This window comes from Sorex araneus, chromosome 3, assembly GCF_027595985.1.
Source record: "Sorex araneus isolate mSorAra2 chromosome 3, mSorAra2.pri, whole genome shotgun sequence".
In the NCBI taxonomy this organism is placed as follows: domain Eukaryota; kingdom Metazoa; phylum Chordata; class Mammalia; order Eulipotyphla; family Soricidae; genus Sorex; species Sorex araneus.
Genome location: NC_073304.1, coordinates 48,978,979 through 49,006,567, shown reverse-complemented (window position 1 = coordinate 49,006,567; position 27,589 = coordinate 48,978,979). Strand labels below are relative to the sequence as shown.

The 27,589-nt window shown below is 40.0% G+C and overlaps 1 protein-coding gene across 1 annotated transcript; it reads right to left on the bottom strand.

The window, feature by feature from the left end:
• Positions 1–98: 98 nt before the first annotated feature.
• On the bottom strand, positions 99–15,315 carry SAV1 (salvador family WW domain containing protein 1). Its single transcript, XM_055132912.1, has 5 exons — positions 14,862–15,315; positions 11,308–11,751; positions 6,490–6,760; positions 3,981–4,124; positions 99–2,338 (listed from the first exon to the last, which is right to left on the bottom strand). The coding sequence occupies exons 1-5, from the start codon at positions 14,953–14,955 to the stop codon at positions 2,137–2,139; spliced, it is 1,155 nt and encodes a 384-aa protein (XP_054988887.1). The 5' UTR covers positions 14,956–15,315; the 3' UTR covers positions 99–2,136.
• Positions 15,316–27,589: the final 12,274 nt, after the last annotated feature.

Here is a 27,589-nt window from a genome sequence, read left to right as displayed (position 1 = left end):
GAAAGGTGTGTTTTTATATAATATGTATCTTTTTTTCCTTTTATAAGGTGCCTTTTTTTTAAAGGTACCAAGAAGGATGTGTCTTTTTAATTCAAAATACATTTTCTTTAATGTTGACACTATTACAAACTTAGATTCCTACTTAAAGAAAAACCCTAATACCCTTAGGTATTTTCTAGTTCTTTTTTTCTGGGGAAAAAGGGGTTTGGAGTTAGGTTGGGTCACACCCACTGGCAGTGCTCAGGGAGCATTCCAGGTGGTGCTTAGGGAATTATATGTGGTGAGAGGAACTGAGCCCTGGTCTCCTGCATGCAAGGCAAGTACCGTAACTCCTATACTACCTCTGGCCCCTCTAGTTCTCTAAAACACGCCAATCCTACTTATTTGTACACTAAAATCACTAATGGAGTTTCACTGGGCAGATCTTTTAAGAGGGGAAAAAAAGCATGGTATTTAAAAAGTTAACACTTCCTATTTGGGAGGTCTAACTTCTAACTTTCCTAAGTGGTAACAAAGGAATAACAAGAAATAAGAAGATAGAAGAATGTGTCAGAGTTCATAAGATATAAAACCCTACATCTTAGAAAACTTTTTCTTATGTATTGCAAAACATGTTTCTCACTGATAAAATTGCATTTATTTCCCTTTCACTATATTTAGTCCTTTGCCTAGGGACTTCCTCTGAATGGAAAAAATATATATTAATAGCACTATCTATAAACACTGATCAAACAAACACGGTTTCCACAAAAATATATTTTAATAAGCTTGTTATATAAAATCAAACATTCAACATTTTCAACATTTTATCAATAATTCAAAATTCACTGATACCTATCTGGGAGTGCTTGTATTTTGAAAGATTACCTCAGCTAAATATACTTACATATTTACAACACAACTAACCAATTACAATTAACTATAGAGCTACTTCAACAAATATTTAAATTCACAGAATTATAAGGATTTGTAAGCTAAAAATACCATAAAGTTGTCTATCAAAAATGCTGCACTAATTATGAACAATACATTAACTATTAAACCAAAAGGAAAAATTCTGGATGGAAAATGCTGGGTTTTAAAGTTCTGTGACAAACTTTGAAGAGAAAAGATAATATGTAAAATCACTTAATAATTAAGTTTCATAATGAATCCCTGATTGTCAATTTTGGCAATTCAAAAGTCTCTGACTGGCAGCATGTGAAGCTTTTGGAAACCGTCTACTGTCTCATCAAGGCAATACCACTGAAATGCTGCAAGAACCCTGGATAAAAGTGAGGAAGTGATTTTAGCAATTTTGAGTGCTGAACTAAATTTAGGCCTAAACCTAAACTAAATACTAAAAAAGGATCACAGGGCTGTCCCCTTTTTCATACAAAAAATACTTTGACATTTTGTTTTAAACTACACAATGACAATACTTAAACCTTCTGATTCCAAACAATATTTCACACTAAAGCAGCAACTATTTTGTGTGTGTGTGTGTGTGTGTGTGTGTGTGTGTGTGTGTGTGTGTGTGTGTGTGTGTGTGTGTGACTGGGGCCACACCCATCGATCCTCAGTGGTTATTCCTAGCTCTGCACTCAGGAATCACTCCTGGGGGTTCTTGGGGGACCATATGGGATGATGGAGATTGGACCTGGGTCGGCTGCATGCAAGGCAAGCACCCTATCTATTATTGTACTATCAGTCCAACCCAGCAACTTTTTTAACTATCCTTTTTTGAGGGGGAATAGTGCTGGAGTCAAATCCAGGGTCGCATACATTTGATGTATATAGTCCACCACTAAGCCACATCCCCCGCCCTCTATGATTGATAAAGAAAGGAAGGACTATTTTGAGAGTTTATAATGATCACTTCCTACTTACAATCTTGTTAAAATGTCATTTCTTTCTCCATTTTACCCCATCCAGATTAGTCAAAACCATTTACAGTATCTGGAAGTGTTTGTCATGTTGGCTCGTAGAATGATAAACTCATATTTGCTCAGTTAAAAATATTTTTAACAATAAAATATAAGGAGAATTTTACAATTCCAAAAAAGTAAGCTGCCTTTATTAACCAATGTATTTGTTTGCAGTATTTTATCTAAAAACAGTAAAGCCCTTATAAAACTTGAATTTTAAAACAGTATCTTAAAAATTCTTGCCATGTTGCTGGGCATACCACTGCTGTCTCTGCTTTCGATTTTCCAATTCTGTGAGGAGAGCCTGTCTGTAGGCTTCATACATTTTAACAATCTGTTCCAGTTCTTTCATGAAAAGCAACTTGAGCATTCCCTGGTACGTATCCAGGTCAGCCAGTTGGAAGAGTTCCCATTTCAGAATATGGTCGTATCTGTTTTAAAAAACAATCACATATCTGTTCACAACATCCATGTATATTTAAAACAACAAAATGGTCTACTTTTATAGATACTGTTATAATTTATAAACCATAAGCTCTATTTAAAATGCTAAGATAAATAACTGCTACTTAAATACATTATTTTTAGAGGAAAAAAATCGCTATTCATTTTACTTTAAAATTTTGAAATTTCAGGACTGGAATGATAGCACAGCGAGTAGGGCGTTTGCCTTTCATGAGGCCAACCCGGGTTCGATTTCCAGCATCCCCATATGGTCCCGAGCACCACCAGGAGTAATTTCTGAGTACAGAGCCAGGAGTAACCCCTGTGTATCGCCAGGTGTGACCCCTCCCCGCCAAAAAAAAAATCAAATATAAATAAATAAAATTTCAAAATTTCCAACTATCTTTTCTTCTTAAGTTTGTTATTCTAATATCAACACAAGAACATGAACACAGATTTCAAACCACTATAGTTCTATAATTTCAGAAGAATATATTCTAAGTTTTTACTAAATTCATCCAATGTTGTCAGGAACACAAATCATACGTTAGACCATACACTTACAAACAGCAATGGATCACAGTATTATTAGTGTGAGGGAGTTTTAGGGCAGGAGCTCCTCTAGCCATTGCTGACACCTATGAAGTACTAAAATTTTGAGTTAATTAGAAAATTAACATCTGGACCATATCAGAACTATGGGAAATCATAGTTTTCCCTTAGTCTAAAAGTTTAGGACTAAGCTCAGTTACTGCCCACAGTACGGTCTTTTACCCCCTCCAGATGTCCACTAATGTTAAGAGTTACGATGTCCAGACTCTGCTCTTACAGCAGGATTCGGCCTGCCTACAGGAACAGTGGCTGGCACAAATATTTTCCCCAATCACTCCTCCCTCCTGCAGTTCCATGAACTGTAATCACCAACCTGCAGAAATAAAGATGCATCTATCTCTCAGGAAAACTAACTTGTGAGCTGGTAAGGTTTTCAGTGATTTGTGGTTGAGTTTCAGGCGAGACTGCTTGATACACTATTCTGCCATTTCTCCATCCCTGCAGCTTCTACTCTTACTTCCCTTCTGCCTATTAATATGCATTAATATAATTAAGTGATTACAATACATATTAATCTTGGTAGCTTTTACTTTCTTGAAAAATATTCAAATTTCATTCTTTTTATCTGAGCTAGACAAATTTAACCTCAGCCCTTTATAAATACAAGCAAAATATTCAGAATATACACAGTAAACACTCCAGGAATCTAACTTAAATCTAAGACTATCTAAGACTTACCTGGGTCCTCTTAACACAGCTATTCTGTTAATTTACAAGTTAATCTCCTTCTGTGAGAATGCGAAATTCTGAATGTATTCCTAACAGAGCACGGTTCTATACAAAAAATAAAAATTCAATGTTTGCAGAGCTTTTATTTCTAATTAATGACCTTCAGACTTTGTAAGCCATGTTACTCTTTCTTCAAATATTACTTAGATGTATTATTAGAGGAAATTACTATTATTAGAAAGTATTGTTGGAAGGAAAGTTGAGTGTTGTATGGGTTAGGGAGTTCCAAGATTCAATTCTATCCTCCGTTCATCCCTCATAAAAAATGTATGCTTTAAATTCACTTACTTTACTGGGGCCCGAGCGTAAACCTGAAGCCAGTCAGGTATTTCTGCAGTATGATATGGATTTGCAGGTACCAGAAGAGACTGATTTCTTTCAGTTTGCTGTGGTTGGTATGTGACAGGAGGAGGTTGATCATATCGAGGAACACTGAGAAGAACAAACATTCATAAGAATGAAGGCCCTTAAATTTCAGCAAGAAATTATAAAAAGTATTAAAGCATTTTTCAAATGTCTCCCCTGCCCACTAACTTCCTCCTACCATTTAAAAACACATGACTTTTCTTTTTAATTTAAAGATAAGGTAAACTTAAAATAAATAAATAAATAAAAAGATAGGGTAAACTTATTTATGCTTATGAACTAGTAATATCTAAACCTGGGCTAACTCTATATATAATTTCAAGGGAATTTTATTGGCAGAAAGGGAAATTTTGGTACAGGTTGCACATTAGAAGTGAATACTATACTTAAAATTGCCACACTAACTCATTTCCTTTCTACTTTACCACCTTTAGAGAGCAAAAGAAATTAGAGTTGATGGAATATATTAAAAAGCTTAGAGATTCGGGGCCGGAGCTATAGCACAGCGGGTAGGGCGTTTGCCTTGCAAGCGGCCGACCTGGGTTTGATCCCCGGCATCCCATATGGTCCCCCAAGCACCGCCAGGAGTAATTCCTGAGTGCAGAGCCAGGAGTAACCCCTGAGCATCGCTGGGTGTGACCCAAAAAGCAAAAAAAAAAAAAAAAAAAAAGCTTAGAGATTCAATGAAAAATAAAGATATGCTTTAAATTAGTTTTAATGACCTATTTATGTTAGGAGGAGTAAGAGTAACAAGGTGGTAAAGGAAACAGTTATATAGGAAAATGTTTTTACTAAGAGGGGTACATTAAACCACTTGAAGGTTAAAGGTAAAATTCTTTTTTTTTTTTTTTGCTTTTTGGGTCACACCTGGCGATGCACAGGGGTTACTCCTGGCTCTGCACTCAGAAATTACCCCTGGCCGTGCTCAGGGGACCATATGGGATGCTGGGATTTGAACCCGGGTCGGCCGCGTGCAAGGCAAACGCCCTACCCGCTGTGCTATCTCTCCAGCCCCATAAAGGTTAAATTCTTGAGACAAAAATAATTCATCCCACACTTGAAGACAAACTGGAAGAATCTGCACTGTCATGAAGATTACATGTGTCTGTAACATGTTAGACTGTGATTGAAAAATTTAAAGATTAATGCCCAAATGATACAAAATTTTATCTTCAGCTCTTCTTTCATAAAAACAAAGTGAAATGTTAGTAGCACAACTATCAGATGGGGAAGATTTGAGACTTAGATATACTTAGGGGTTTTAGGCTCCATTTGGTATTTCTGAATCCTTAGATGTTCTCAGGAAAAACTGATTCACTTCCATAAGTCTGTCTCTTCTGTTTATAAAACTGAAATAAATTCATAACAAAGCTGGTAGCTCATAGGATTACAGGGCTGGAGAGAGAGTACAACAGGCGGAGTGCTTGCCTTGCATACAGCAGACCTGGGTTTGATCCCCAGCACTCCATATGGTCCCTGAGCCTACCAGGAGAGATGCCCAAGTACAGAGGTAGGAGTAAAGCCTTAAGCACCACCAGGTGTGGTCTCAACCTCCCTGCCACGATCAAAAAGATAAGCTAATGCAAGTCAAGGCTTTAAGATTGGCTTAACAAGACACTCAAACAGTTATTAGTATTACCTATGTAAGCTTTGGGAAGATACTGTTTGACAATTTCTGAGAGAAGCATATTGCAAAATGCTTTTGCAAACTATAAAAATTCTACCATAAGGCCAATGATGAACAGAAAATAAAAAGAATATATTCTTTAGATGTGACTGCCTAAACGATAAAATTTTCTGCCACCAAGTAAAGAAAAAACTATAATCATAAATTTGGAGGTTCTGGGGGCTGTGTTTGCATTTTCCATTTTTTTATTTGTTCAGCAAACACCTGCTGCCTTTCACTGTATGATGTCTCTGCCCTGGGTGCTGCAGAAAGAAAGGAATATTTACTTATTTTCATTTTTAGGCATCTACAACAAAATTATCATGGAATATTAAAACAGTATGGTCAAATGAATACTGACCCTTGTTTTTGAGGTTATTTAAAGGGAAAACTTTGTTTTTAATCCTAGAAGTCATTCATTAAGTACATAGAAAAATCATAAACTTTAAAAAATATTAAACTTCAAGATGCCTTTTTCTTTGATAAAATGTTAAGTTTAAAATCTCAACATTTGGGGACTGGAGTAATAGCACAGCGGATAGGGCGTTGTTTGCCTTGCACAAGGCCAACCCAGGTTCGTGTCCCAGCATCCCATATGGTCCCCTGAGCACCGCCAGGGGTAATTCCTGAGTGCAGAGCCAGGAGTAACCCCTGTGCATCGCCGGGTGTGACCCAAAAAGCAAAAAAAAAAAAAAACCAAAAACAAAAAACCTCAACATTTGGCAATCTCAAAACAAAAAGCTGAAAATAAAGGCAATACTCTACCTGGGAGCACAGGGATGCCTATACTGAGCCTTTTTATTTGTGTGATCTACATAATAGGTTCCAAATTCTGATGATTCAACTCGTTCCCATCCTGGAGGAAGTCCTTCTCGTTCAAGAGGATGACTCCAATGAGTTGTATTTGTATTATGATCTATATAGTATTTTCTCCCTCTCATTGTCCAGTCCACAGACCAACCAGGAGGCAGGGGTAAATCTTCAGAACCATGGTTAGTTAAATTTCCTAAAGATGTAGCAGCAATTCTCCCAATACCTGAGGACAAAAAGGAAGAGTGAAAAAAAACACAATTATTCAAAGACAAAAAATATGGCATCTGAGAAAGTTATAAAATTAACTATGCTTATGAAAATCCTATAAAAATTTATATGACAAACTAGTTTTAAAAGTAAAAATTACATTATTATCAATTACAATAAGGGGAGTACTAGTTCCCTTCTTAGAAGCTAGGTTTTTAGTTAAGGTTTGATCATACAGTAACAATTAGCAAAGACACTTAAGTAAAAATACTACTGGAGAAAAGCTGAGGAAAAGAAAATTTTACCTCATTCAAGATGTAAGATTTGACAGCTCATCTGAAACAGTGAAAATGAAGAACTTACAGGGCTGGAGAGAGAGAGCTCAAAGGGCTGGAATGTGTGCTTTGCATGCAGAAGACAACCCTGGTTCCATCTCCAGCACTGCATGGTCCCTTGACTACCAACAGAACCTCTCAGCACAGAACCAGAAATAGCCCGAGTACCACTAGGTGTGGTCCCCAAACAAAAACAAACAAAAATGCTCAATATTATAGTCATCTGGAAATACTAATTAAAACCACACCTATGAGACTGAGGCCACTCAAAGAAAGAAAGTCTGATTAAATTTTGACAAGGATGTGGAACAACTGAAATTCCACATACATTGCTAGTACTGTAGCACTGTAGTGCCTGTTGTTCATCGATTTGCTCAAGTGGGCACCAATAACTTCTCCATTGTCAGACTTGTTGTTACTGTTTTGGGCATATCAAATACACCACGGCCAGCTTGCCAGGCTCTGCCATGTGGGCGGTCGCTTGCCTGGCTCTCCAAGAGAGATGGAGGAATCGAACCCAGGTCGGCTGCGTGCAAGGCAAACGCCCAACCCACTGTGCTATGTCTCCAGCCGTACAAGTGATATAAAACAGAAGCCAGAATACAACAGCTAGGTGTGAAATGATTATTAATTCTAGCCTTAAAAGTCAAAGCTACAAATTAGTTTCACTGAATTTCTTTTAAAGGTCTGCATCATAAGTTCTAATAGATAACATTTCATAATCTTTAATACTCTCCCAATTTTGGTTTTGTTCAGACCATACCATCATACTTCCATAAAATTATTTGTTGTTTAAAAAAAATCAAAGTGGACATACATATTAAAGATTGAATTTTAGTACTTATTTTCCGAAGCACAGGAAAATATTATAAGTAAATTATAATTTTATGAAAATCAAATATTTTTAAACCAGTAGTAAATTTTTAGTTCCAATATTTGTAGCCAGCTGATTATTTAAAAGGACTTTATAATAGAAAATTATAGGTAAAATTTACTTAATCTTTTAAGCAAATATCTCAAGAAAGTTATTAGATAAAATTAATTAATTACTTGCTATGTTTGTGCTCTAGACATTGCTAGTAGGGATGCAAAATGATAGTATGGAAAAATAGGTTGATAGTACCTTCAAAGTCAAACGTAAGCTTTTCATATACACAGAATTTCTGTTCCAAAGACTTTAACCTAGAGTGTGAAAACTGATCTTCCAAAAATAAACTTATGAAAGGATTTTTAATATTGTGTATAATTGCCCGTGGAGAAAAATACCATGTCCTTCAAATGAAAAGGTAAGCTGCAATAAGCACCAATAAACACCATCGAGTTCTCTGGAATCGACTCCAGAAGAGGGAAAAAAAACAAACAAAAAAAAACAACCACCAACTAACATATCCTTAACATGGCCAACTCTTTCAGGTATTATTCTAAGAAAAGAGCCAGTCTCAAGTGGCTATTAATAGCATGATTCCAAAGGCAAAACAAAGGGGCAGGAACAAAGGGACAGCAAGAGATTGACTGCAATTTGGTAACAGTGATGGAGGTCATGGAAGTGAATTGCAAACTGTACTGGCATTATACAGCACTGCATACTAGAACTAAGGGCTATGTACATTTAAAATGTTAAATTTACTGTTATTATTTGGAGGGAAAAGAACCTGAGACACTTGTGCAGTACTCAACCCTGAACTCAGTGGTTAGAACAAAGATTTAGGTTGTAAGTCTCTAACTTAGGTTAGATTGAGCTCAGAAGAAGTTGTCTTTGTTGCTGTATCAAAAGATAAGTGATAGGAGGAGCAGAGCCTGGACCTCCATTTCTTTTCTGACCTATGTTGCTTCTTTTTAATCTCTTGAGATCACTCTGTTCCAGTTATACTTAAATGTTTTCCAGCATGGCAAACATTGGTTACACTTTATATCTTCAGTTATCTTTAGATAGCTCCTTGGCTCCACCCTCCCCTCCCCCAAACCTTTTCTCAAATATGCCCAAATGGTTTTAGACAACAATACAAAAGTAATCCAAAAATTCAAAGGAGAAAATAAGTCTTCAACAAATTCTGATAGTGCAAATGGACATCCAATAAGCAAAACAAAACAAACCCTGATTTAAACTTCGCATCATAGACAAAAATTAATTCAAGTGGGTCACTAAAACAAAACATGAAATATGAAACTGTTAAAAAGTATTATATAAAGGAGAAAATCTATGTAAGAACAAATGGTTCGCATTCCCCACTAAAGCTTCTATCAGATGTTAAGAGCAATTATAATTTCTTCTAGTTCTGCACAATTTCACAGATTTTAAATTTTCACTCAGTTTGTTTGTTTTATCTTGGGGCCATACCCACCTATGCTCAGGGGACTGTCTGTGGAACCAGGGATTTGAACCAGGGTCTCTCATATGCAGGGCAACTACTGTACTAACTCTCTGGCCCCTCATTCAGTATTTTTAGGGAAAAAGGCAAATATTTCTAAAACAGATGAGCAGTATATAACAAAGTTAGTCTTACCCAGGCATCTGTTAAAATGTAACAATATTTAACATGCAGTTCAAGCAACTTAAATATTTAAAAACAAACAAATCAACATTAAAAACATGCACAGAACAAGTAACACTGGAGTCATATTGTGTGAGTAAAGAAGGTACTTAGAACAGACTTCCACAATATGGATATTCCTCAAAATAATTAGCAATTGAGCCTCCATACAACCGAGCCGTTTCACTCCTTGGAATATTCTCCAAGGGCCCAAAAGCACAATAGAGAAAACACATCTGCACTCCTATATTCATTGCAACACTACTTACAGCAGTTAAAATCTGGAAACAACCCAAGGGCCCAAGCACTGATGACTGGATAAAGAAACTATGGTACATATACAAAAATGGAATACTACTTAGTCTTAAAAAAAGATGAAGTGTATTACTAATCAACACAACTTTTAAAGATAATAGTCAACTGATATATTTGCATTGAGTTCTTTGTAAGAGCCATAGCACTTTGGCCCAACAGAGAACTCTTTGGAAATAAGTTTCTAATTACAGCATTATTTGTTTGGCTGGGGGTGGGGGGCTCCCATAGTTAGTGGTGTTCAGAGCTTTCTCCTGCCTCAGCACTTAATGATCACTCCTGGGGGTCTCAGGAGACCAATGAGGTGCTGGGGATTGCACCCTGGTTGATCTGCCTTTCTGCTGCTTTTAATCAAAGGTCCAAGTTCAAAGTTCAGTTCAAGACCTTCCACAATTCTTTTCAAGTATTCCAACCTACACTGCTCACTCTCTTCCAACCCCATTACGCTGACAGACAATACCACAAAGTATTACAGCTAATTTTTCTGATTACTTTGTATTTATTAGTTTTGTAGCCACAAATAAGAGAACAGAGGTTATCAATGAAGAAGGTCAAGGACAAAATGCCAGATACATAAATGATTACTGCTAAATAAAAAATTTTCTATAGTCAATGTGCCCATGCTCCAAACTGTTTTTAAGTTTCTGAAGTTCAGAGTATTAAAAACTAAAGGTATTTTTTGTTTAGCCTGCCAAAATTTCAAGCCTAAATTTTGCTTGGGGGGAAAAATAAGAAAGTTCAATTTATCTAGTGTAATCCAGTACTTTAGAAATAATTTAGAACATTCATTTTTCTTGTCTTCTCCTTATACAAGGATTCCAAAGTCAGCAAATAAAGAAAGCAGATTCTTTTAAATTATACTAGTATTTTTGCCTATTCCAAAAGAAATGTTCAACACAGAAGAAATGTTCAATACACAAATGTTTTTTTTTTTTTTGACCAACTAGGAAAATACAAGCTATGAAAGCACTTTTGTTAAGAGGACACTATTAAGACAGACAATGCAGTTCTAACTAGTACAATGTAACAATGTCCAAGGCTTTGTACCTTCTCTTTCCCAGGTTTAAGTTCAATTTCTCTGAAACCCTAACCTTTCCAATCAGATCTTAATTTGAATTAAGTCTCACTGTAACCATTATATGTTTCCAAAGTCCAAATGTTAAAACTGGATAGCCTTAACACCTGCTTTATAGACCCAAGAATTTTTTTATTCAGTACAGAAATAACTGCGTGCAAGCCAGTTTAGCAAGATTGACAAAATGGAACAGTATTTCTGAATCAGTATTTGCCAATTTCACAAGAAAATCCGGGGGGGGGGGGGGGGAAACTGTTAATAAATCTAAATATAAGTGAATTTTAATTTATAAGTGCTATTTATAAGTTACCTGAGGCATGCCTCCCCTGATTCTGTGGCATTCTTTGGAAGAGATCATGGCTGTATTCATAATATCTATAGTCTTCATGTGTATGATCTCCAAGTGGGCGTCTTCTCTGACCATCAAAATAACTATCTGAATAGTAATAGCGGGAACCAGAATCTCCATTTTCAACTGCAAAATTAACGTCTGTTAAAAATGACTGAGAAGAGCCATATTCCCTCGGGACATCTGTCAGACTCCGGGCAAGATAGGAAGGTGCAGACAATCTGTTGCTTTCTCTTCTCATTATTTCATGAGGTGTCCTCTGAACTGGAGTTCTTAGGAAACTCTGGTTTCTTGAAACTATTCCATCTCCAGAAGTTGAAAAGGCATTAGGGCTTGAATCCAGAAGACAGATATCAGTCCGTCTTGGAATTGTTGGACCATGCCGGATAAATGAAGGCATGAGATCTAAAACAAAACAGAATAATCATTACACTTTCAAAACCAGTTCATTTACTTCTATAGCCCCAAAAGGCAAAATTTTAATGAACTTAAGAAAATACAATCTAGGGGCTGGAGCGATAGCACAGCGGGTAGGGTGTTTGCCTTGCACTCGACCAAACCGGGTTCGAATCCCAGCATCCCATATGGTCCCCTGAGCACTGCCAAGGGTAATTCCTGAGTGTAGAGCCAAGAGTAACTCCTGTGCATCGCCAGGTGTGACCCAAAAAGAAAAAAAAAAAGAAAATACAATCTAAAGTTTTGGTGTAAGATGTTACTTGGGTATTTTTAAAATGCAGACTGATTAATATCTTCCCACCCAAAGGAATTTATTGGCAGCAATGTGCTATTTCATATAAAACTTGGTCAGAATCAAATGTATACTGGATCTACCATATGGGGACATGTCAGTTAAAGCAACTGTAAAATACACGGTAATGAAATACTCATGAACAAATGTTTAAAAATAGGACACAATCTAACAGTTACTAAATACTTTTTTTTAACTTATTTTGCTTTGTGGATTTCATATTCAAAATAGCCAAGAATCCTTCTTTTTGAACAAACAAAATTCAAAATATAAATATGATGTTACTCCTAAGCATGCAACAATGATGTTTAAATATTTATGTATTTTTGAAATACTGGGATCAAACCCAGGACCCCATGAATGCTTGCATGAGCTTTATCACAGAGCCACAACCCCCCAAAAAAAGGATTTTAAGGGCCGGGATTGTGGGACAGCAATAAGTACATGTCTCTCACATGTCTCTCATGTTTGAGACCGTGGGTTCAATCACCATATGAAAAAAATTTATTAACAACTTCCTACATTGGGAATTAATAGCGCTAGTATAGTAATTGTATGCTAGTAAAATGTATGCTAGTAATACTAGCTGGTAAAAGCTAGTAACTATGGAAATTTTAAGAATAAAAGCATCTCATTACAATGGGACACATAAACGCTGAATTCTTTTAGGAACTCCACACCTAAACTTGGCTCCTTTGAACACTATTATAACCCAAGACAGAGGATAATAATAGTACAATAGCTTTTGGAATATAGTCTTTTAGAATAAAAATGTGAAATATGTAGACATAACTGGTTAGAGAAAATATTTTCAAAACATTTAGAAAACTGGATCCGGGATTGTATTAGTTCACTAACATTTGAGTGCACACTATGCTTCAGAAGTGTGACAGAAATTAACATTTGAATAAACATGGCTTAACACTTGGTGAAACTAAAACATTGTATCAAACGTTATTTGCTTAGAGGTGTGGCAAACATATTTTATGATTTTCAATGTTTTATTATTTGCAGCTGTGAACTATAATAAACTCTGCCAAAAGCCTAAGCACATAAGTAACTGAAAAAGTGTTTTCTGAAAAAAACGTTGTAGGTGCCAGAGAGATACAGGACAGTGGGTAGTACACAGCTGACATGGATTTAATCTTGGCACAGGATGTGGTCCCCTCAGAACAGTCCAAAGTGATCCCAGGGGACAGCCAGGTGTGGTCCCAAAACAAAACAAAAAAGAAAATAAAGTGTTTAAAGGGCCAGAGAGATAGTACAGTGGGTATGGCACTTGCCATGCACTAGAACAACCAGGGTTGATCCCAGTCAAAGCATGTGATGCCCAAAGCACAGCCAGGAATGATCCCTGAGCACAAAGCCAGTAGTAAGCCCTGCTGGGCACCCCCCCCCAACCTCCCCGGCTCCACCTCCATACAACCCCCCCAAAAGAAAGAAAAGGTTGAGAAGTTTCAGGTTCCTGCTGTATCCATAGTTCTATTTTATTCTTCTATTTAAAAATGCATTGCAAGGGGGCTGGAGCGATAGACAGTACAGCGGGTACTGTCTGTACTGTCTTGCGTGTGGCCTTGCATGGGGCCAACCGGGCTTCAATTCTCAGCATCCCATATGGTCCCCTGAGTACGGCCAGGAGTAATTCCTGAGTGCAAAACCAGGAGTAACCCCTGTGCGCCACCGGGTGTGACCCAAAAAGCAAATAAATAAATAAATTAAATAAATAAATAATGCATTGCAAAATAATGATGAATCTTTGAGGATGACTGTGGTTATAATGGGAAAACATGCTCTCCGCTCCTTGTATGACCTTAAGCAAATACTAGGAACCTCTATGAACGGTTTTCTCAAACGATACATAAAGTCATGCTTCACTCAAACGGTTACCACCGGCTTCCATGAAAGAAACTTCTACAAAGGGCCCAACGTGCAGTAACGCATATCCAAACAGGAGCACCTTGGCCCCAAACATTCTGGAGACAAGCAAAACTTTGGAGAGGCCACCGCGAGGCCCAACATTTAAAATCCAAGAGAAGCAAAGCGCCGGGAAGGGTGGGGGCTGTGGAGCCTGGGAGACAACCTGCTGAAGTTTTTTGTTGTTGTTGTTGTTGTTGTTTTTGAAAACAAAACAAAACAAAACAAAACTTTCGACTGATGATTTCCTCTAAGGTGCGGTCCGTATGCTGAGTGTTTTGCGACTCTGGCGTCTCTGGAGTGGAAGGTGTTATCTGAAGCTCCACTAAGCGTGCGGACAGCCCGGGCGAAGAAATCCTACCCAAGGCGTCTGCAACGACGTGCAGCAGCGGAGGGCGACAGCCGGGTGTGCCAACTTACACGGGCTCCTTCCCCACGCACCTATATAACGCGCAAAAAAAGGCCGCGTCCGGGTCCGATCGCCTGTGCCCAGCAGCAGCTGCGGCAGCGGGGAACTGGCGGGCTCCGCGCTTCCTCGAACCTCTTCCAGTAATCAAACACCACCCAGCCGGCAGGGAACCGGGAAGCTGGCGATTTTTCAAGGTGAGGGGGGGTGGGGGTGGGGTGTTCCGGGCGGAAGGGTGTGCGTGTGCGTGTGCCTGTGTGTGTATGTGTCTTCATCCAAGTTTTCTGACTTGCTCAGCTTTCAAAGGGGGTGGGGTGGGGGGGATGAGGGGCATTAAACCGTAAGCACAGGGACGCAGAGGTGAGGGGGCGGGGGGTGGGGCGGAGGGGAAGCCCGGCGGGCGCCCGGGCCAGGTGCGGGCGCGCCCCTCCCGACAGCGACACTCACTCCGCAGCAGGGGCGACGTCTCCTTCTTCACGTACTTGCCCTGCACCTCGGCCGGCTTGGACACCTCGTTTTTGGTTTTCTTTCGGGACAGCATCCTGGGGCGCCCGGTCCGCCGTGCCCGCCCTGGCCGTGCCGCAGCAGCCTCCCTCGGGCTCCGCGCCCCGCGCCCGCCGTCCCCGCCGCCGCCTCTCCGCAGCCCGGGGTCGCCCGCAGGGACTGCCGCATGTTCGGGGCGCTAAGCGCGCCGGCCGCCGCTCACTCGGATGTCACGGCCTGACCGGAAGTCCGCGCGCTCCGTCGGCTGGCCCGTGGAGTCCGTGAGGCGAGGCCAGGGACGTCGAGCCCGGGCCATGGTCCGCGGCGGCCGCCTGGTAACCGCTACCGCCGCCGCCGCCGCCGCCGCCGCCGACGTCCCGTAAACTTTCCCCGCGGCCGCTGGGAATTCTGGGAAACTCGACGCTACGCGAGCGCCGCGGCCCCTCCCCCTGCTCTCCCCTCCCCAGCGCCTGGGCGCGGCTCGCGCCGCTGCTGGACGCGGGCGTGGTGAGCGCAGCTAACGGGCCGGTGGCCCCTCCCGTGTCCCCCCCCCCGCCTGGGGGCGCCGCCTCAGTCTTCACGCCTCGGCCTCTATGGTCTGGAGAGGGATAGGGACTGAAGCTTGCCAGACCGGGCGAGGGAGGCACGTTCTCTCTGTGGTTTCCACTCATCCTGCAGATTTCCAACCCGCCCCCCCACCACACACACATATACACCACACACACACACACACACACACACTCACACACACACACACACACACACACTCCGGACCTTGAGGGCGCGACACAGACACACACACACATAGACACAGACACACACACACACACAGACACACACACACACACACACACACACACACACACACACACACACACACACACACCCCGCACACTCCGGACCTTGAGGGCGCGCCGACGCCCTCTCCACACTCTACTTGTTTGGCTCCTCGCCCTCCAGGGAGCACAGCCCGCTCGGAATTTATTCCTGGGGCAGCGCCTTGGAGGTTCCAAGTCACGCTGAATACGGAGAGAGAGCAAAAACTGTAAATAGCTCTTTTTGTTGGGCCCCACGGATCCGTCTACTATGAACTGGATATATAAATCCATCGTCCCCCTTGTATGCCCAGAGTGCGCCTCCCTGCTGAAGGAAGAAAAATAATAAAAGGAAGGAAAATGGCAAAACGGAAATAAACTTGATGTTGGCATCTTAGTTCATCATCCTTATATTGAATGACCACCTAGTTCCTCTTGGAACTAAGTGTTGCGAAGTTAGAATGCTGAAGATTTTGAGCACTAAAGGTCCACAAACTTGGAATTTTGCATCTAAGTCAGACCTCGTTTTATCAAAGTTAGCAGAGTTGCCGACTGTACAAAGTAACATTTGGAAGATGCGATGATCTATCTCGAAGTGACCAGATTAAGGCTTAGGTCCTGGAGACTCCTCTTCCTGAGGTCAGTGCACCTAAGGAGAGATGTGGAACAGTTAATACTGTCCAACAAGGCAAGGACAAGATTAAGAAGATAGTCACATTTTGTTAGAACAAAAAGCTTTCTCTAGTGTCCATTTATGCTTGCTGCCCCACTGCCTGGGCACTCATCTCTCATTCATACAGCAGCCCACAGGTATGTTTTTCATGTTTGAGATAACAGTAATAAAGTACACAAGAATCCCTGTATTCACAGCGAAGAGGGGATATAGGAGGAAAGTAGTAAAACTGCCACCTAGTCTTAATTGCTGTGCTGCAAACAAAACATGAGCGTTTTCGAAAGCATATTAGCAGGACAGGAAAAGGCTAGTAAGGAGATAATGGGGGTGAATAGTGAAGTGAGGAAAGTGACAGGGAAACTCTCTAAAGGAAGTGTTTTCCAGGCAGAAACGGCAATGAATGCGAAGACCCAGCAAGTATCCCAGTTCTAGGCAGATGGAAAGATTAAAAATTGTCCATGCACCGGGAGCAGAGGGGAATGGTGGGGATGGAGTGCAGAGCGAATAACGGTCCCTGCGGAATCCAAGGCCTTGAAAGTCATTGTAAAGAATTTCACTTTGAACAGAGGAGTAAGATGATATGTTTTGATAGGATCAACTTTAGCTGTGGAGATTAGACTGAAGGGACAGTGGTAGGAAGCAATGGCTGGTTTGAAATTGGATAACAGCAGTGGAGATAAGAAATGGGCAGATTTTAGGCATACTTACAGCCCCAACAGATTTTGAAGATGGAATGTGAAAGCAAGAAATCAAGGATGTTTCTCATGGATTTATGTAGATATGTGTCTATGTAAGTCTTAACAGAAAAGAGTGGGGCAAAAATCATGAAAAGTAGTTTGCCTGCTGAGAGAAGCAGTGGAAAACCATACACTCCTCCCTGCCATTCTGACTTAAGGAACAGAACTCCAGTGTTGGATGGAGAAGAATGAAGAGAACTTAGATAGGTTTTGTTAGGGTGCGAAGGCAGGAGAGGACAGAGGGAAGGGGACTCTGAAGAAGAGTTTCTGCTCAGTGTATACCCAGAAGGTGAACAAAAGGATGTCAGGGTCTTGTTAATAAAGCCAACTCTTTGCTCCTGGGTTTTCCCAGAAATGAAAATACATGATAGAACACCTTTTACTTTTTGTGGAGGAAAAAATTTTGAGACTTTGAGGCAGGAGAGATAGGACAGCAGATGAGGCATTTGCCTTGCACACCGATGACCTGGGTTCTATCCCTAGTACCCCATAGGTCCCCTGAGCAAGCCTTCCAGAGCCTCCAGGAATAAACTCTAAGCACAGCTGGGTATGATTCCAAAACAGGAAATAAAATTCTGAGACTGGAATCTAGGCTAATGATACCCACGTAAAAACAAAACTGGGGAATAATGTTTGCCTCAGATTATATTCCTGGCACATTAAAATCAGAACTAGTTTTCTCTTCCTTTTGGACCTTTTTCTGTTATAGCACATTAAGAATTCCACTAATGTGAGTCCAGATTCTTCTTAACAGTTGTTTTGAAAACCATCCATGGTCCCTCCAAGGTACTCCTCTTTTCAGTGCTATTTAAATTCTCTGAATTACAGCAGAGAGAAAGCCTCAATTAGGTGCTCTTTTTAAGAGCTATAATTTGCCTTTTTATCAAGGAGATGCATTCCAGAAACAGCATTCTGCAAGCAACATCAGTAATAGCAAGGCACAGCAAATATGTCAAACTTTAAATACATAGTCTTAAATCTAGAAGTTTTAAATGTTTTCTAGAAATTCCTGGACTTCTGGGATTTCTTACTAAGAAATCCAGAGCTTGCAGCTATAACTTTTCAGGTGTTGAATTTGATAAACCTAACACTGTGTTACATAATAGAGATAATTTGCCTTGTTATGTAATAGTGAATATTTCCTATTAAATAGCTTTGAAATCGAATTTTCATGGAGAAAATGAGTGGTCGGGGAATCTTATCAGCAATTGGAAAAACTGATGTCTGTCTATAATATAAAGAAATTTATATCACAATGCTCTTCAAAAAGAATCAAAATGAGAGCCGGTTGGGGGAGGGGCTCTAAATGTCACTCTTATACCTATAAATGCTTAAAGCTGAATTTTCTTGTTCATTTTTTAAGTTTATTTGATATTTGATATTATTGGCGGGGGGTGGAGGCCACAGGGTAACAGCCAGAAGTGCTCAAGGTTTACCCCTGGCTGTGTTAGTGAGACCATATATGGTGCTGGGGATTAAACTGGGGTTGGCCACTTGCAAGGCAAATGTTTTATTTCCTGTACTATTTTTCTGGCCCCAAAGTTGATTTTTCATTGAAGTAATGATACATATCAATATATATCAATGACTTTTCAAAATCTGAATATTTTTGTAAGCAACACTTGGATCAACAGAGTACTGTCATCACACAACTGCCTCCATCCCATAGTTGATGCTAGCGCCATATGATCTCCCAATTGTATAGTGTTGGTCCTGAAAGCCCCCAGGCACCACTGGGGGACGTGAATTATCCCTAGCACCACAGAAGCTGAGCAACACTGCATCTTCAGGCCCTTATGTTGACTCACTTGTGAGTCTGATTGGCCAAAACTTGCATTGCAGGTGGCAACCCTAAGCTTTCCTAGTATTGCTTGAAAGACTCCAAACAAACAAACTTAAAACTGTTGGGTTCAGGGGCTGGAGTGATAGCACAGCGGGTAGGGCGTTTGCCTTGCACTTGGCCAACCCGGGTTCGAATCCCAGCATCCCATATGGTCCCTTGAGCACCGCCAGGGGTAATTCCTGAGTGCATGAGCCAGGAATGACCCCTGTGCATTGCCGTGTGTGCAAAAAAGAAAAAAAAACTGTTGGGTTCAGAGAGATTGCTCAAAGACTAAGTACATACATTGCATTTCAAAGGCCCAGGTTAGAATCTGGACCACATAGAGGTGGGAAACTCAGTAAAGACTTACTTAGTTCACATTAATGGAAGTCTAATGTGAAAATATCTGCATCCCTTGTATCCCACACAGGGGCCTAAAGGTTACTCAGAAATACCAACTTTTTCCCATTTGCCTAAATAAGTTGTGCCACTACTTAACTAAATAAGTCGTGTTTATTTATTTATTTATTTATTTATTTATTTATTTATTGCCGTGACCACTCCTGCTGTGAGAATTCTTGCAAAGACCACTGCAAAGGTAATCTCCAAGTGCCCCATGGAAACTAAGACAAAATATTCCTGCCTTCAATAACTGTTAGGATTTCATTAGGATTTCTTTTTCCCCCTCTGTCACATCTGACCGTGCTCAGGACTTACTCCTGGGTCTGCACTCCGAGTTCACTCCTGGAGGGCCTCAGGGAACCATTTAGGGTACTGGAGATTGAATGTAGGTCTGGCATGTGCAAGGCAAGTGCTTTACACACTGTACTTTTGCTCTGGTCCCTTCCCTAAGCTTTTAACACTTCCACCTCCTCTGGAGTGGACCTTTTCTCTACTAGAAGACTTTCTTTCTTCTTCCTGCCAAAACCACCTTATCTTCATTTTATATCTTAAGGGAACTTCCTCTGTACCATGTCTTTTAATTTTGTGAGTTGTTTTTCTTGAACTGATCTTTTTTTTTCTGGAGCAGTAAGCTAAGGTGCAAGGTAATGCTTTATGAGGCACAAGGGAATGAGAATGTATTTATTTGAATTTTTGTTTTAAATTTTTTTTTTTTACTTTTTGGGTCACACCCGGCGATGCACAGGGGTTACTCCTGGCTCTACACTCAGGAATCACCCCTGGCGGTGCTCAGGGGACCATATGGGATGCTGGGAATCGAACCTGGGTCGGCCGCGTGCAAGGCAAATGCCCTACCCGCTGTGCTATTCCTCCAGCCCCCTGAATTTTTGTTTTAAACAGATCTTAGTAGTCTTTTTTGTTCTTGGAGCCAGAATGTAAAGGATTAATGGGTAAGGGAGGAGGGAGAGAAAATGTTCCATTCCATCTGGAGACTGATAACATAAATTTACACCTCTATCCTCCAAGGACATTGTGCCATTTATAGAGAAAGAATTAAAAGGGAATATAATCATAATTATTATGTGAATATATGATAAAACTAGAGAAGAGACAGTATTAGTGAATTCCAACTAGGAATGAAATGGGAAGGAGGTGTCAAGAATAGAACAGAGGAACACAAGACCTAAAACACTTGTGAATACACAAATGCCAAAAAACATATGAAAGATTTAGGGTTCACAGTTTGATTAAAGATTTTAGAAAATAAAAGTAAAGTTGAAATTAGGCACCAATTGGAAGTCAAACCTTCATAATTTCCCTCATAGCACTATAGGTTGCTACACATCTAATCTCAGGAATCTTAGGGTTTGATGTTACTTATTGTTATGCCAGACATTAAAATCAGAGCATAATACATAAGTGAGACAAGCACACTACCATTAATCAGCATCCATGACTCTATCTTGGAATTCTTTTTTAGAGAATTTGAATGTTTTTTACAACACAGGACTTGATATCCTAACATACAGATCCTGAAAGAAAACAACCAACTAATTTGCCACAACACAGAACCTGATCTCTCACATAGATGCCCTAATGGGTTTTACATTTTTTAATATGTAATTATTAAGTATAAATGCAACCAAAGATTACTAAATTATTTGGAAAACTCTGCAGCAATTTGGACGGATGAAATTGTGAATTCAAAATAGAAAATTAGATCCTTAAAATTAAGAATTCATAATTACTTTAAGTAATGGTTAAATACCATAAATTTACCATCAACTTAGACTTGAGAGAAGACAATACATTCATAAATCTACTAATTGCTGTGAAAATGATCAACTAGAAAGCAAAAAAGGAACTTTTGAAAATTAAGGGGATTGCTAAACAAAATACTCAAAAGAAAATATAAAAGGTAAAGTTGAGCACATCTACCAGAAAACTGAACATGAAATAGAATAGGAAAGATTTAAAAATCAAGATAGGCTTATATATTCTAAATATTCAATTTAAAAAATAGAGAAATTGGAGAGGTCATCATAAAATACTAACACAAGATATTCTTTAAAATATAAAGGATACAAATTTCCCAACTAAAAGATATACCAAGTGTTCCTCAAAATTAATGAAAATATTCATACTTCAATTTGACAGTGTGGAATTTCAGAATATCAAGGATAAAGGAAAGAGCCTAAAAACTTCCAGTAGAAGCAAAGATCAATTATAAAGAAATGAGAACCAGACAAGTGTCAAATTTTTATTATCAAATGCCTACTGGTCCAGCTTTTTGAAAAACAACATGAGCATTCCTCAAAAAACTAGAACTTGAACTTCCATATGACCAAGCAATACTACTGGAAATATACCCTAGGAGCACAAAAACACAGCAGAAACAATATCTGCACTTCTATATTCATTGTAGCACTATTCACAGTAAACAGGATCTATAGAAACAACCTGAGTGCTCTAGAACAGATGACTGGACAAAGGAACTATAGTACATAATAAATTATTACGCAGCTGTTAGGAAAAATGAAGTCATGAAATTCGCTTAAAAATGGACATGGGGAGTATCATGCTGAGTGAAATAAGTTGGAAGGAATGGAACATGAGAGTATCGTGCTGAGTGAAATGAATCAGAAGAAGAAAAGAAAGAGAATGATTGGACTCATATGTGGGATATTAAAAAAATAGTATAAGACTAATACACAAGAACAGTAAAAATAAGGGGCAGGAGGATTGGTTCATGGTTAGAAACTTGCCTCAACTATTGGAAGGAGAAGATAGTTGGGATAGAGAAGGGACCACTCTGACAAAGATAGTTGGAAATGATCACTCTGGATAAGAACTGCCAGCTGAAAGCAGGTAAAGGAACAAATGTGATAACCTCTCAGTACCTGTGTTGCAAACCATAATGCACAAGAGGAGTAGGGGAGGGAGAGAGAGGGAGAGAGGCGTGGGAGGGGATGGGGGAGGGTAATAGAAACTCTAGATTCGAGGACAAAACAAAGTCAATGAAACATGAACTTGGGGGAATATTAGTATTGTGGGCCCTTCTGAAAAGACCTACTTGAGTATAAAATCCAATATACTGAAATATTAATCAAAACGCACAACTCTGAATTATAGGAGTTGTTGAAAATGAACTGAGAGTGAGCTTAAATATATCCTAATTTTATTTTGCAGTACCAGTGATTTGAACCCAGGGCCTCATAAGGCATATACTAAATAAACCTCCTGCTTCATTTCTTTTTTTTTGTTTTAAATGGAATCACTGTGAGATACACAGTTACAAAGCTGTTTATGGTTGGGTTTCAGTCATGCAATGTTTCAACACCCATTTGTACATTTGTGTGCAAAGGTACAACTACCAGTGTACGTTTTCCACCACCCATGTTCCCACGGACCACCCCCTCCCAGCCTGTCTGTATGGGATTTATTTAGACTCTTACGTACATTTTTAATGCAGATTTTCCTGCTATACGTACATTTTTAATACAGGTTTTCCTGCTATCTGAAAATAGACTTCCTATTTGTATTATTTGGAAGCTTATCTTGAGGGTCTGATAATGTAATTGTCATTAATTTTATGGAAAAAGTGTTTTAGGCATCTCCAGCTCCTCCAAATAATCTAGCAAACCATGCCAAAATAGGAGCATTCTATTTTCAGATAGCAGAGAAAACCTGTGGAGGAAGTCTAAACAATATGGGAATTAAGATTTTCCAGAAAAGAAAACCAGACTTTGTCTTGCATTGCCCATGTTAATATATCCTTAAATTTTACTTTAAAGAGCTTAGTATCTTCTAAGACTTAACTCAAATATGCATTCAGTCAAGACAGGTCTGAACAGGACATTAAATGTCAAGATCCTTTGCCTTTGGCTGGTGATGCCGTTTACCTCATGCTGATCAGGACTAAAGAATTAGAAATAACAATGCAGACAAAGAACAGATTCAGTGAAATGAGGAAATGGGAGAATATGTACAGGACATTGTGGTCAGAGAGAAATTTCAAGAGCTTTCACTGTATCACTACACTGTCATTCTGTTGCTCATTGATTTGCACCAGTAACATCTCCATTGTGAGACTTGTTACAGTTTTTTTTTTAATTTTAAAACATTTTTTTAAATTTTATTGAATCACTGTGAGATAGTTACAAGCTTTCATGTTTCGAATACCCCATGGGTAGCTTGTCAGGCTCTGCTGTGCGAGGGATACTCTCCGTAGCTTGCCGGGCTCTGCGAGAGGGATGGAGGAATTGAACCCCGGGTCGGCAGTGTGCAAAGCAAACTCCCTACCGCTGTGCTATCACTCCAGCCCTTCAAGAGCTTTAAACAATAAATTTCCAGGTGTGACTATATTAGTCAGCAGTTGGTCGGTGGAAGTGGCAGAATTGGGGTAACTAAGGAATGCGAAGGGAACATGTCGGACATGGAATATGGTAAAAACAAACTATTAGTCATTGAAAATGAAAGGGATGTCTTAGAAATCAGAGGAAAAGAAAGGGAAATGATAGTTTATATACACTGTCACTGTCACTGTCATCCCATTGTTCATCCATTTGCTCGAGCGGGCACCAGTAATGTCTTCATTGTGAGACTTATTGTTACTGTTTTTGGTATATCGAATATGCCACAGGTAGCTTGCCAGGCTCAACTGTGCGGGCGAGATACTCTTGGTAGCTTACTGGGCTCTCCGAGAGGGGTGGAGGAATTGAAATGAGGTTGGCCTCGTGGAAGGCAAATGCCCTACCCTCTGTGCTATCGCTCCAGCCCAGTTTTATATGCATAAAAATAATAAATTTCTTCTTTATGGTTTGTTTCTCAGAGGCACCTGAATTTCTAAGCCTTCTATTGTGAACCCCTAACAACACAGTAGTATTGTACAAAGACTGTATTTCACTGATGTTAAATTCATAGTACTACTCAACCTCTAAAAAATGATGTTCAGAGGTGCCATAATTGTCTCTGAAATTTTAGCATATGTAGACTTGCATGCCAGGGCCTGATCATTTCATATATGATTAGTTAATAGAACTGAATATCATTTTTGGCAATCAAGACCATTTTCTTAATTATTCTATCATTCATTTTTCCAGTGACAACTTCGATGAGATTTTGGTTTGAGATTACATTAACTAAGAACACAGGGAAGAATTTCAGCCTGCTTTTTACTGGGTTCATTTTTTCTCACCTCATAAACACAGACATCACAGTCTCATGCAAATAATACCAATTCAAATTCCAAAACTTTTATCTTAATAGCAATATCAATAATTAATATTTGAGCTGCTTTGTGAAATATGGAGATCTAAAGCTAGATCAGTTAAAAGACAATTACTGTAGGGGTTGAGGGAGACGGGATTGGGGAGGGTGGGAGGGATTCTGGGTTTACCGGTGGTGGAGAATGGGCACTGGTGAAGGGATGGGTTCTCAAACTTTGTATGGGGGAAACATGAGCACAAAAATGTATAAATCTGTAACTGTACCCTCATGGTGATTCACTAATTAAAAATAAATAAATTTAAAAAAAGACAATTACTGTAGCTTTTGTAATGAATATGGAGAATTTTTTCTTCCAGGATCAAGTCAGTCATTGTTCCCTCATGTGACTATCTTTATAATTGAATCCTTATATACACTTCATTCAGATTAAACTCTTAGAAATCCAAACTCTTAGAAGTTTGGATTAAACACGCATGAGTGAACATATTCCTGGACCTCATGGCCGCAGACACATCATAAGACACTCCCTACCCATTTTCCATAAAATCATAGAGGGAAATATATATATATATATATATATATATATATATATATATATATATATCTCGGAGAGCCTGGCAAGCTACTGAGAGTATTCCACCCACACAGCAGAGCCTGACAAACTCCCCGTGGCATATTCGATATGCCAAAAACAGTAACAATAACAGGTCTCATTCCCCTAACCCTGAAAGAGCCTCCAATCGTTGGGAAGACAACTAAGGCAAGGCTGCTAAAATCTTAGGGCTGGGACAAATGGAGATGTTACTGGTGCCCTCTTGAGTAAATCGATGAACAACGGGATGATAGTGAAATAGTGATAGTGATTTCATGCAGTTACATTTTAGCAACAGTAGGAAACTGAAGCAAAGAGTTTGCCGAGAGTTTAAGTTTTGATTGCTGAATTTTCCATTAGTAATGGATAAATGTCTCTTTTTAATCTCCACTTTTAACATCCATATCCTTTCTCACTTAACTAGTCTGTAAACTTTTCTTTTTGGACCACACCCATGATGCTCAGGGTTATTCCTTCCCCTTTACTTGAATGACCATAGCAGTGCTCAGGGGATTGTATGAGGAACCAGGGATCAAACATGGGTTGGCCAAATGCCAGGACAGTGCCTTAGCTCCTCTTTGCCCATCTCTGAAAACTTTTCCAAGGTAAAGAATATGTTCTCTACCTTTCTTCTCACTTCATACATACAGTGAATTCTAATAGATTTACCAAGTATGTATTAATATTGATGTGCTTCAAAGAGGGGGAACAATGAAAGAATAATGTTGGTTTTACACACACACACACACACACACACACACACACACATTTTTCTTTCTGTTTTGGGCCCACACTCAGCACTACTCTGGGGCTATTATCAGCTCTGTGCTTAGGAGTGAAGCCTGTCCGTGGTCAGGGGACCAGATGTTGCACTGGCGATTAAACTGAAGTTGCCCAGATGCAAGGAAAGATCCTTAACCCTTGTACCATCTCTGTCCCTGATTCCTGCCCATTTGATGCCATTTTATGTCTTAGTGTTTTGTTTGGATTTATTCTGTTTGGCATCCTTCAAAAGCCTTCTGGATCAGGGCATTAAGTGTTCTTCCTCATATTGGGAAAGTCCTAAGCTATTATTTATTCCACCAGTTGTACTTCACCTCTTTTCCCCTCTATTTCTGAAATCTGTTTGAAGTGCTGTTGTCTTGCTATGGTTTTCGCTATTGTCATTATATATATATAATGACAATATATATAAACATTATATATATATATATATATAATGTTTGGACGAGCCTCATGCATGGGGGAGCTGATAGAGGAACCCAGGTGTTTGAGACCCGGGGCTGAGATCTCCAAGGCTGCTCAAATTGGGACTGTGCCTCTTCCACCCAGATCCCCCATTTTCTAGTAGCTAGGTGGTCATACTCAGAGACTGCCCCCGGTGCCATGTAATCCCATCAACGGCCAACATCCAGAGACTATAAAACCAAGCTCCCGGAAGAGAGTGACGCAGTCTCTTGCCCCCGCACCTGGCTGTCTTCACTGGGGCTCCTCGGAGCGGACGGGTTGCTGTTTCCCTCCCCACCCCAAGCAGAGCCTCAACAGTTGAGGACCTCCGGAACCCAGCCATGGCCATGCTCAGGGCCACTCTCCACACATTTGGATGAGCCTCATGTGTGGGGGAGCCGGCGGAGGAACCCAGGTGTGCAGGACCCAGGGCTGAGACCTCCAAGGCTGCTCAGATCGGGACTGGGCCTCTTCCACCCAGATCACCCATTTTCCAGTAGCTAGGCAGTCACACCCAGACTGCCCCTACTCCCCTGCCCTCCCCCATGTAATCCCATAAACAACCAACATCCAAAGACTATAAAACCAAGCTCCCGGACATCTAATAGCCTAGTTTTCCATCTTGGAGATCCTGACAAGCTACCGAGAGTCTATTGCCTGCTCAGGAGAGCCTGGCAAGCTCCCTGTGGCGTATTCATCTCCTAAATACAGTAATAGATATATACATACCTCTTGGAGAGCCTGGCAAGCTACTCAGAGTATCCCGCCCGCATGGCAGAGACTAGCAAGTTACCGTGGTGTATTCAATATACCAAAAACAGTAACAATAGGTCTCATTCCCCTGACCCTGAAAGAGCCTCCGATAGTTGGGAAAGACGAGTATGGAGAGGCTGCTAACATCCAGGGCAGGGTGTAATAGAGATGTTACTGGTGTCCGCTCATGTAAATCTATGAACAACAGGATGACAGTGATACAGTGATATGTATTCTACTTCATTGTATTCTCTATTGTTTATTTTCTATCTTCTTTTTGTTGTTATTTCCTTTCCTTTACTGATGTTGGGCTATATTTGTGGTCATAGAACAAAGTCTCTTCAGTTTGTCCTTTGTATGGTTGTACTATTTTCTAGCTCGGGCCGGGGCAGGGGGTGGGGTGGGGAGTGGGTATCTCTTTTTACTATCTCTCTCTCTCTCT

Bases quoted from the DNA above. Each gene is read 5' to 3' on its own strand.
- SAV1 (XM_055132912.1), bottom strand. From the start codon at position 14,955: ATGCTGTCCCGAAAGAAAACCAAAAACGAGGTGTCCAAGCCGGCCGAG. The intron at 6,761-11,307 runs GTAACTTATAAA...TTTTGTCCTCAG, and splicing joins TCAGGGGAGGCATGCCTCAG to GTATTGGGAGAATTGCTGCT. The intron at 2,339-3,980 runs GTAAGTGAATTT...TTTTTAAAACAG, and splicing joins TACGCTCGGGCCCCAGTAAA to ATACGACCATATTCTGAAAT.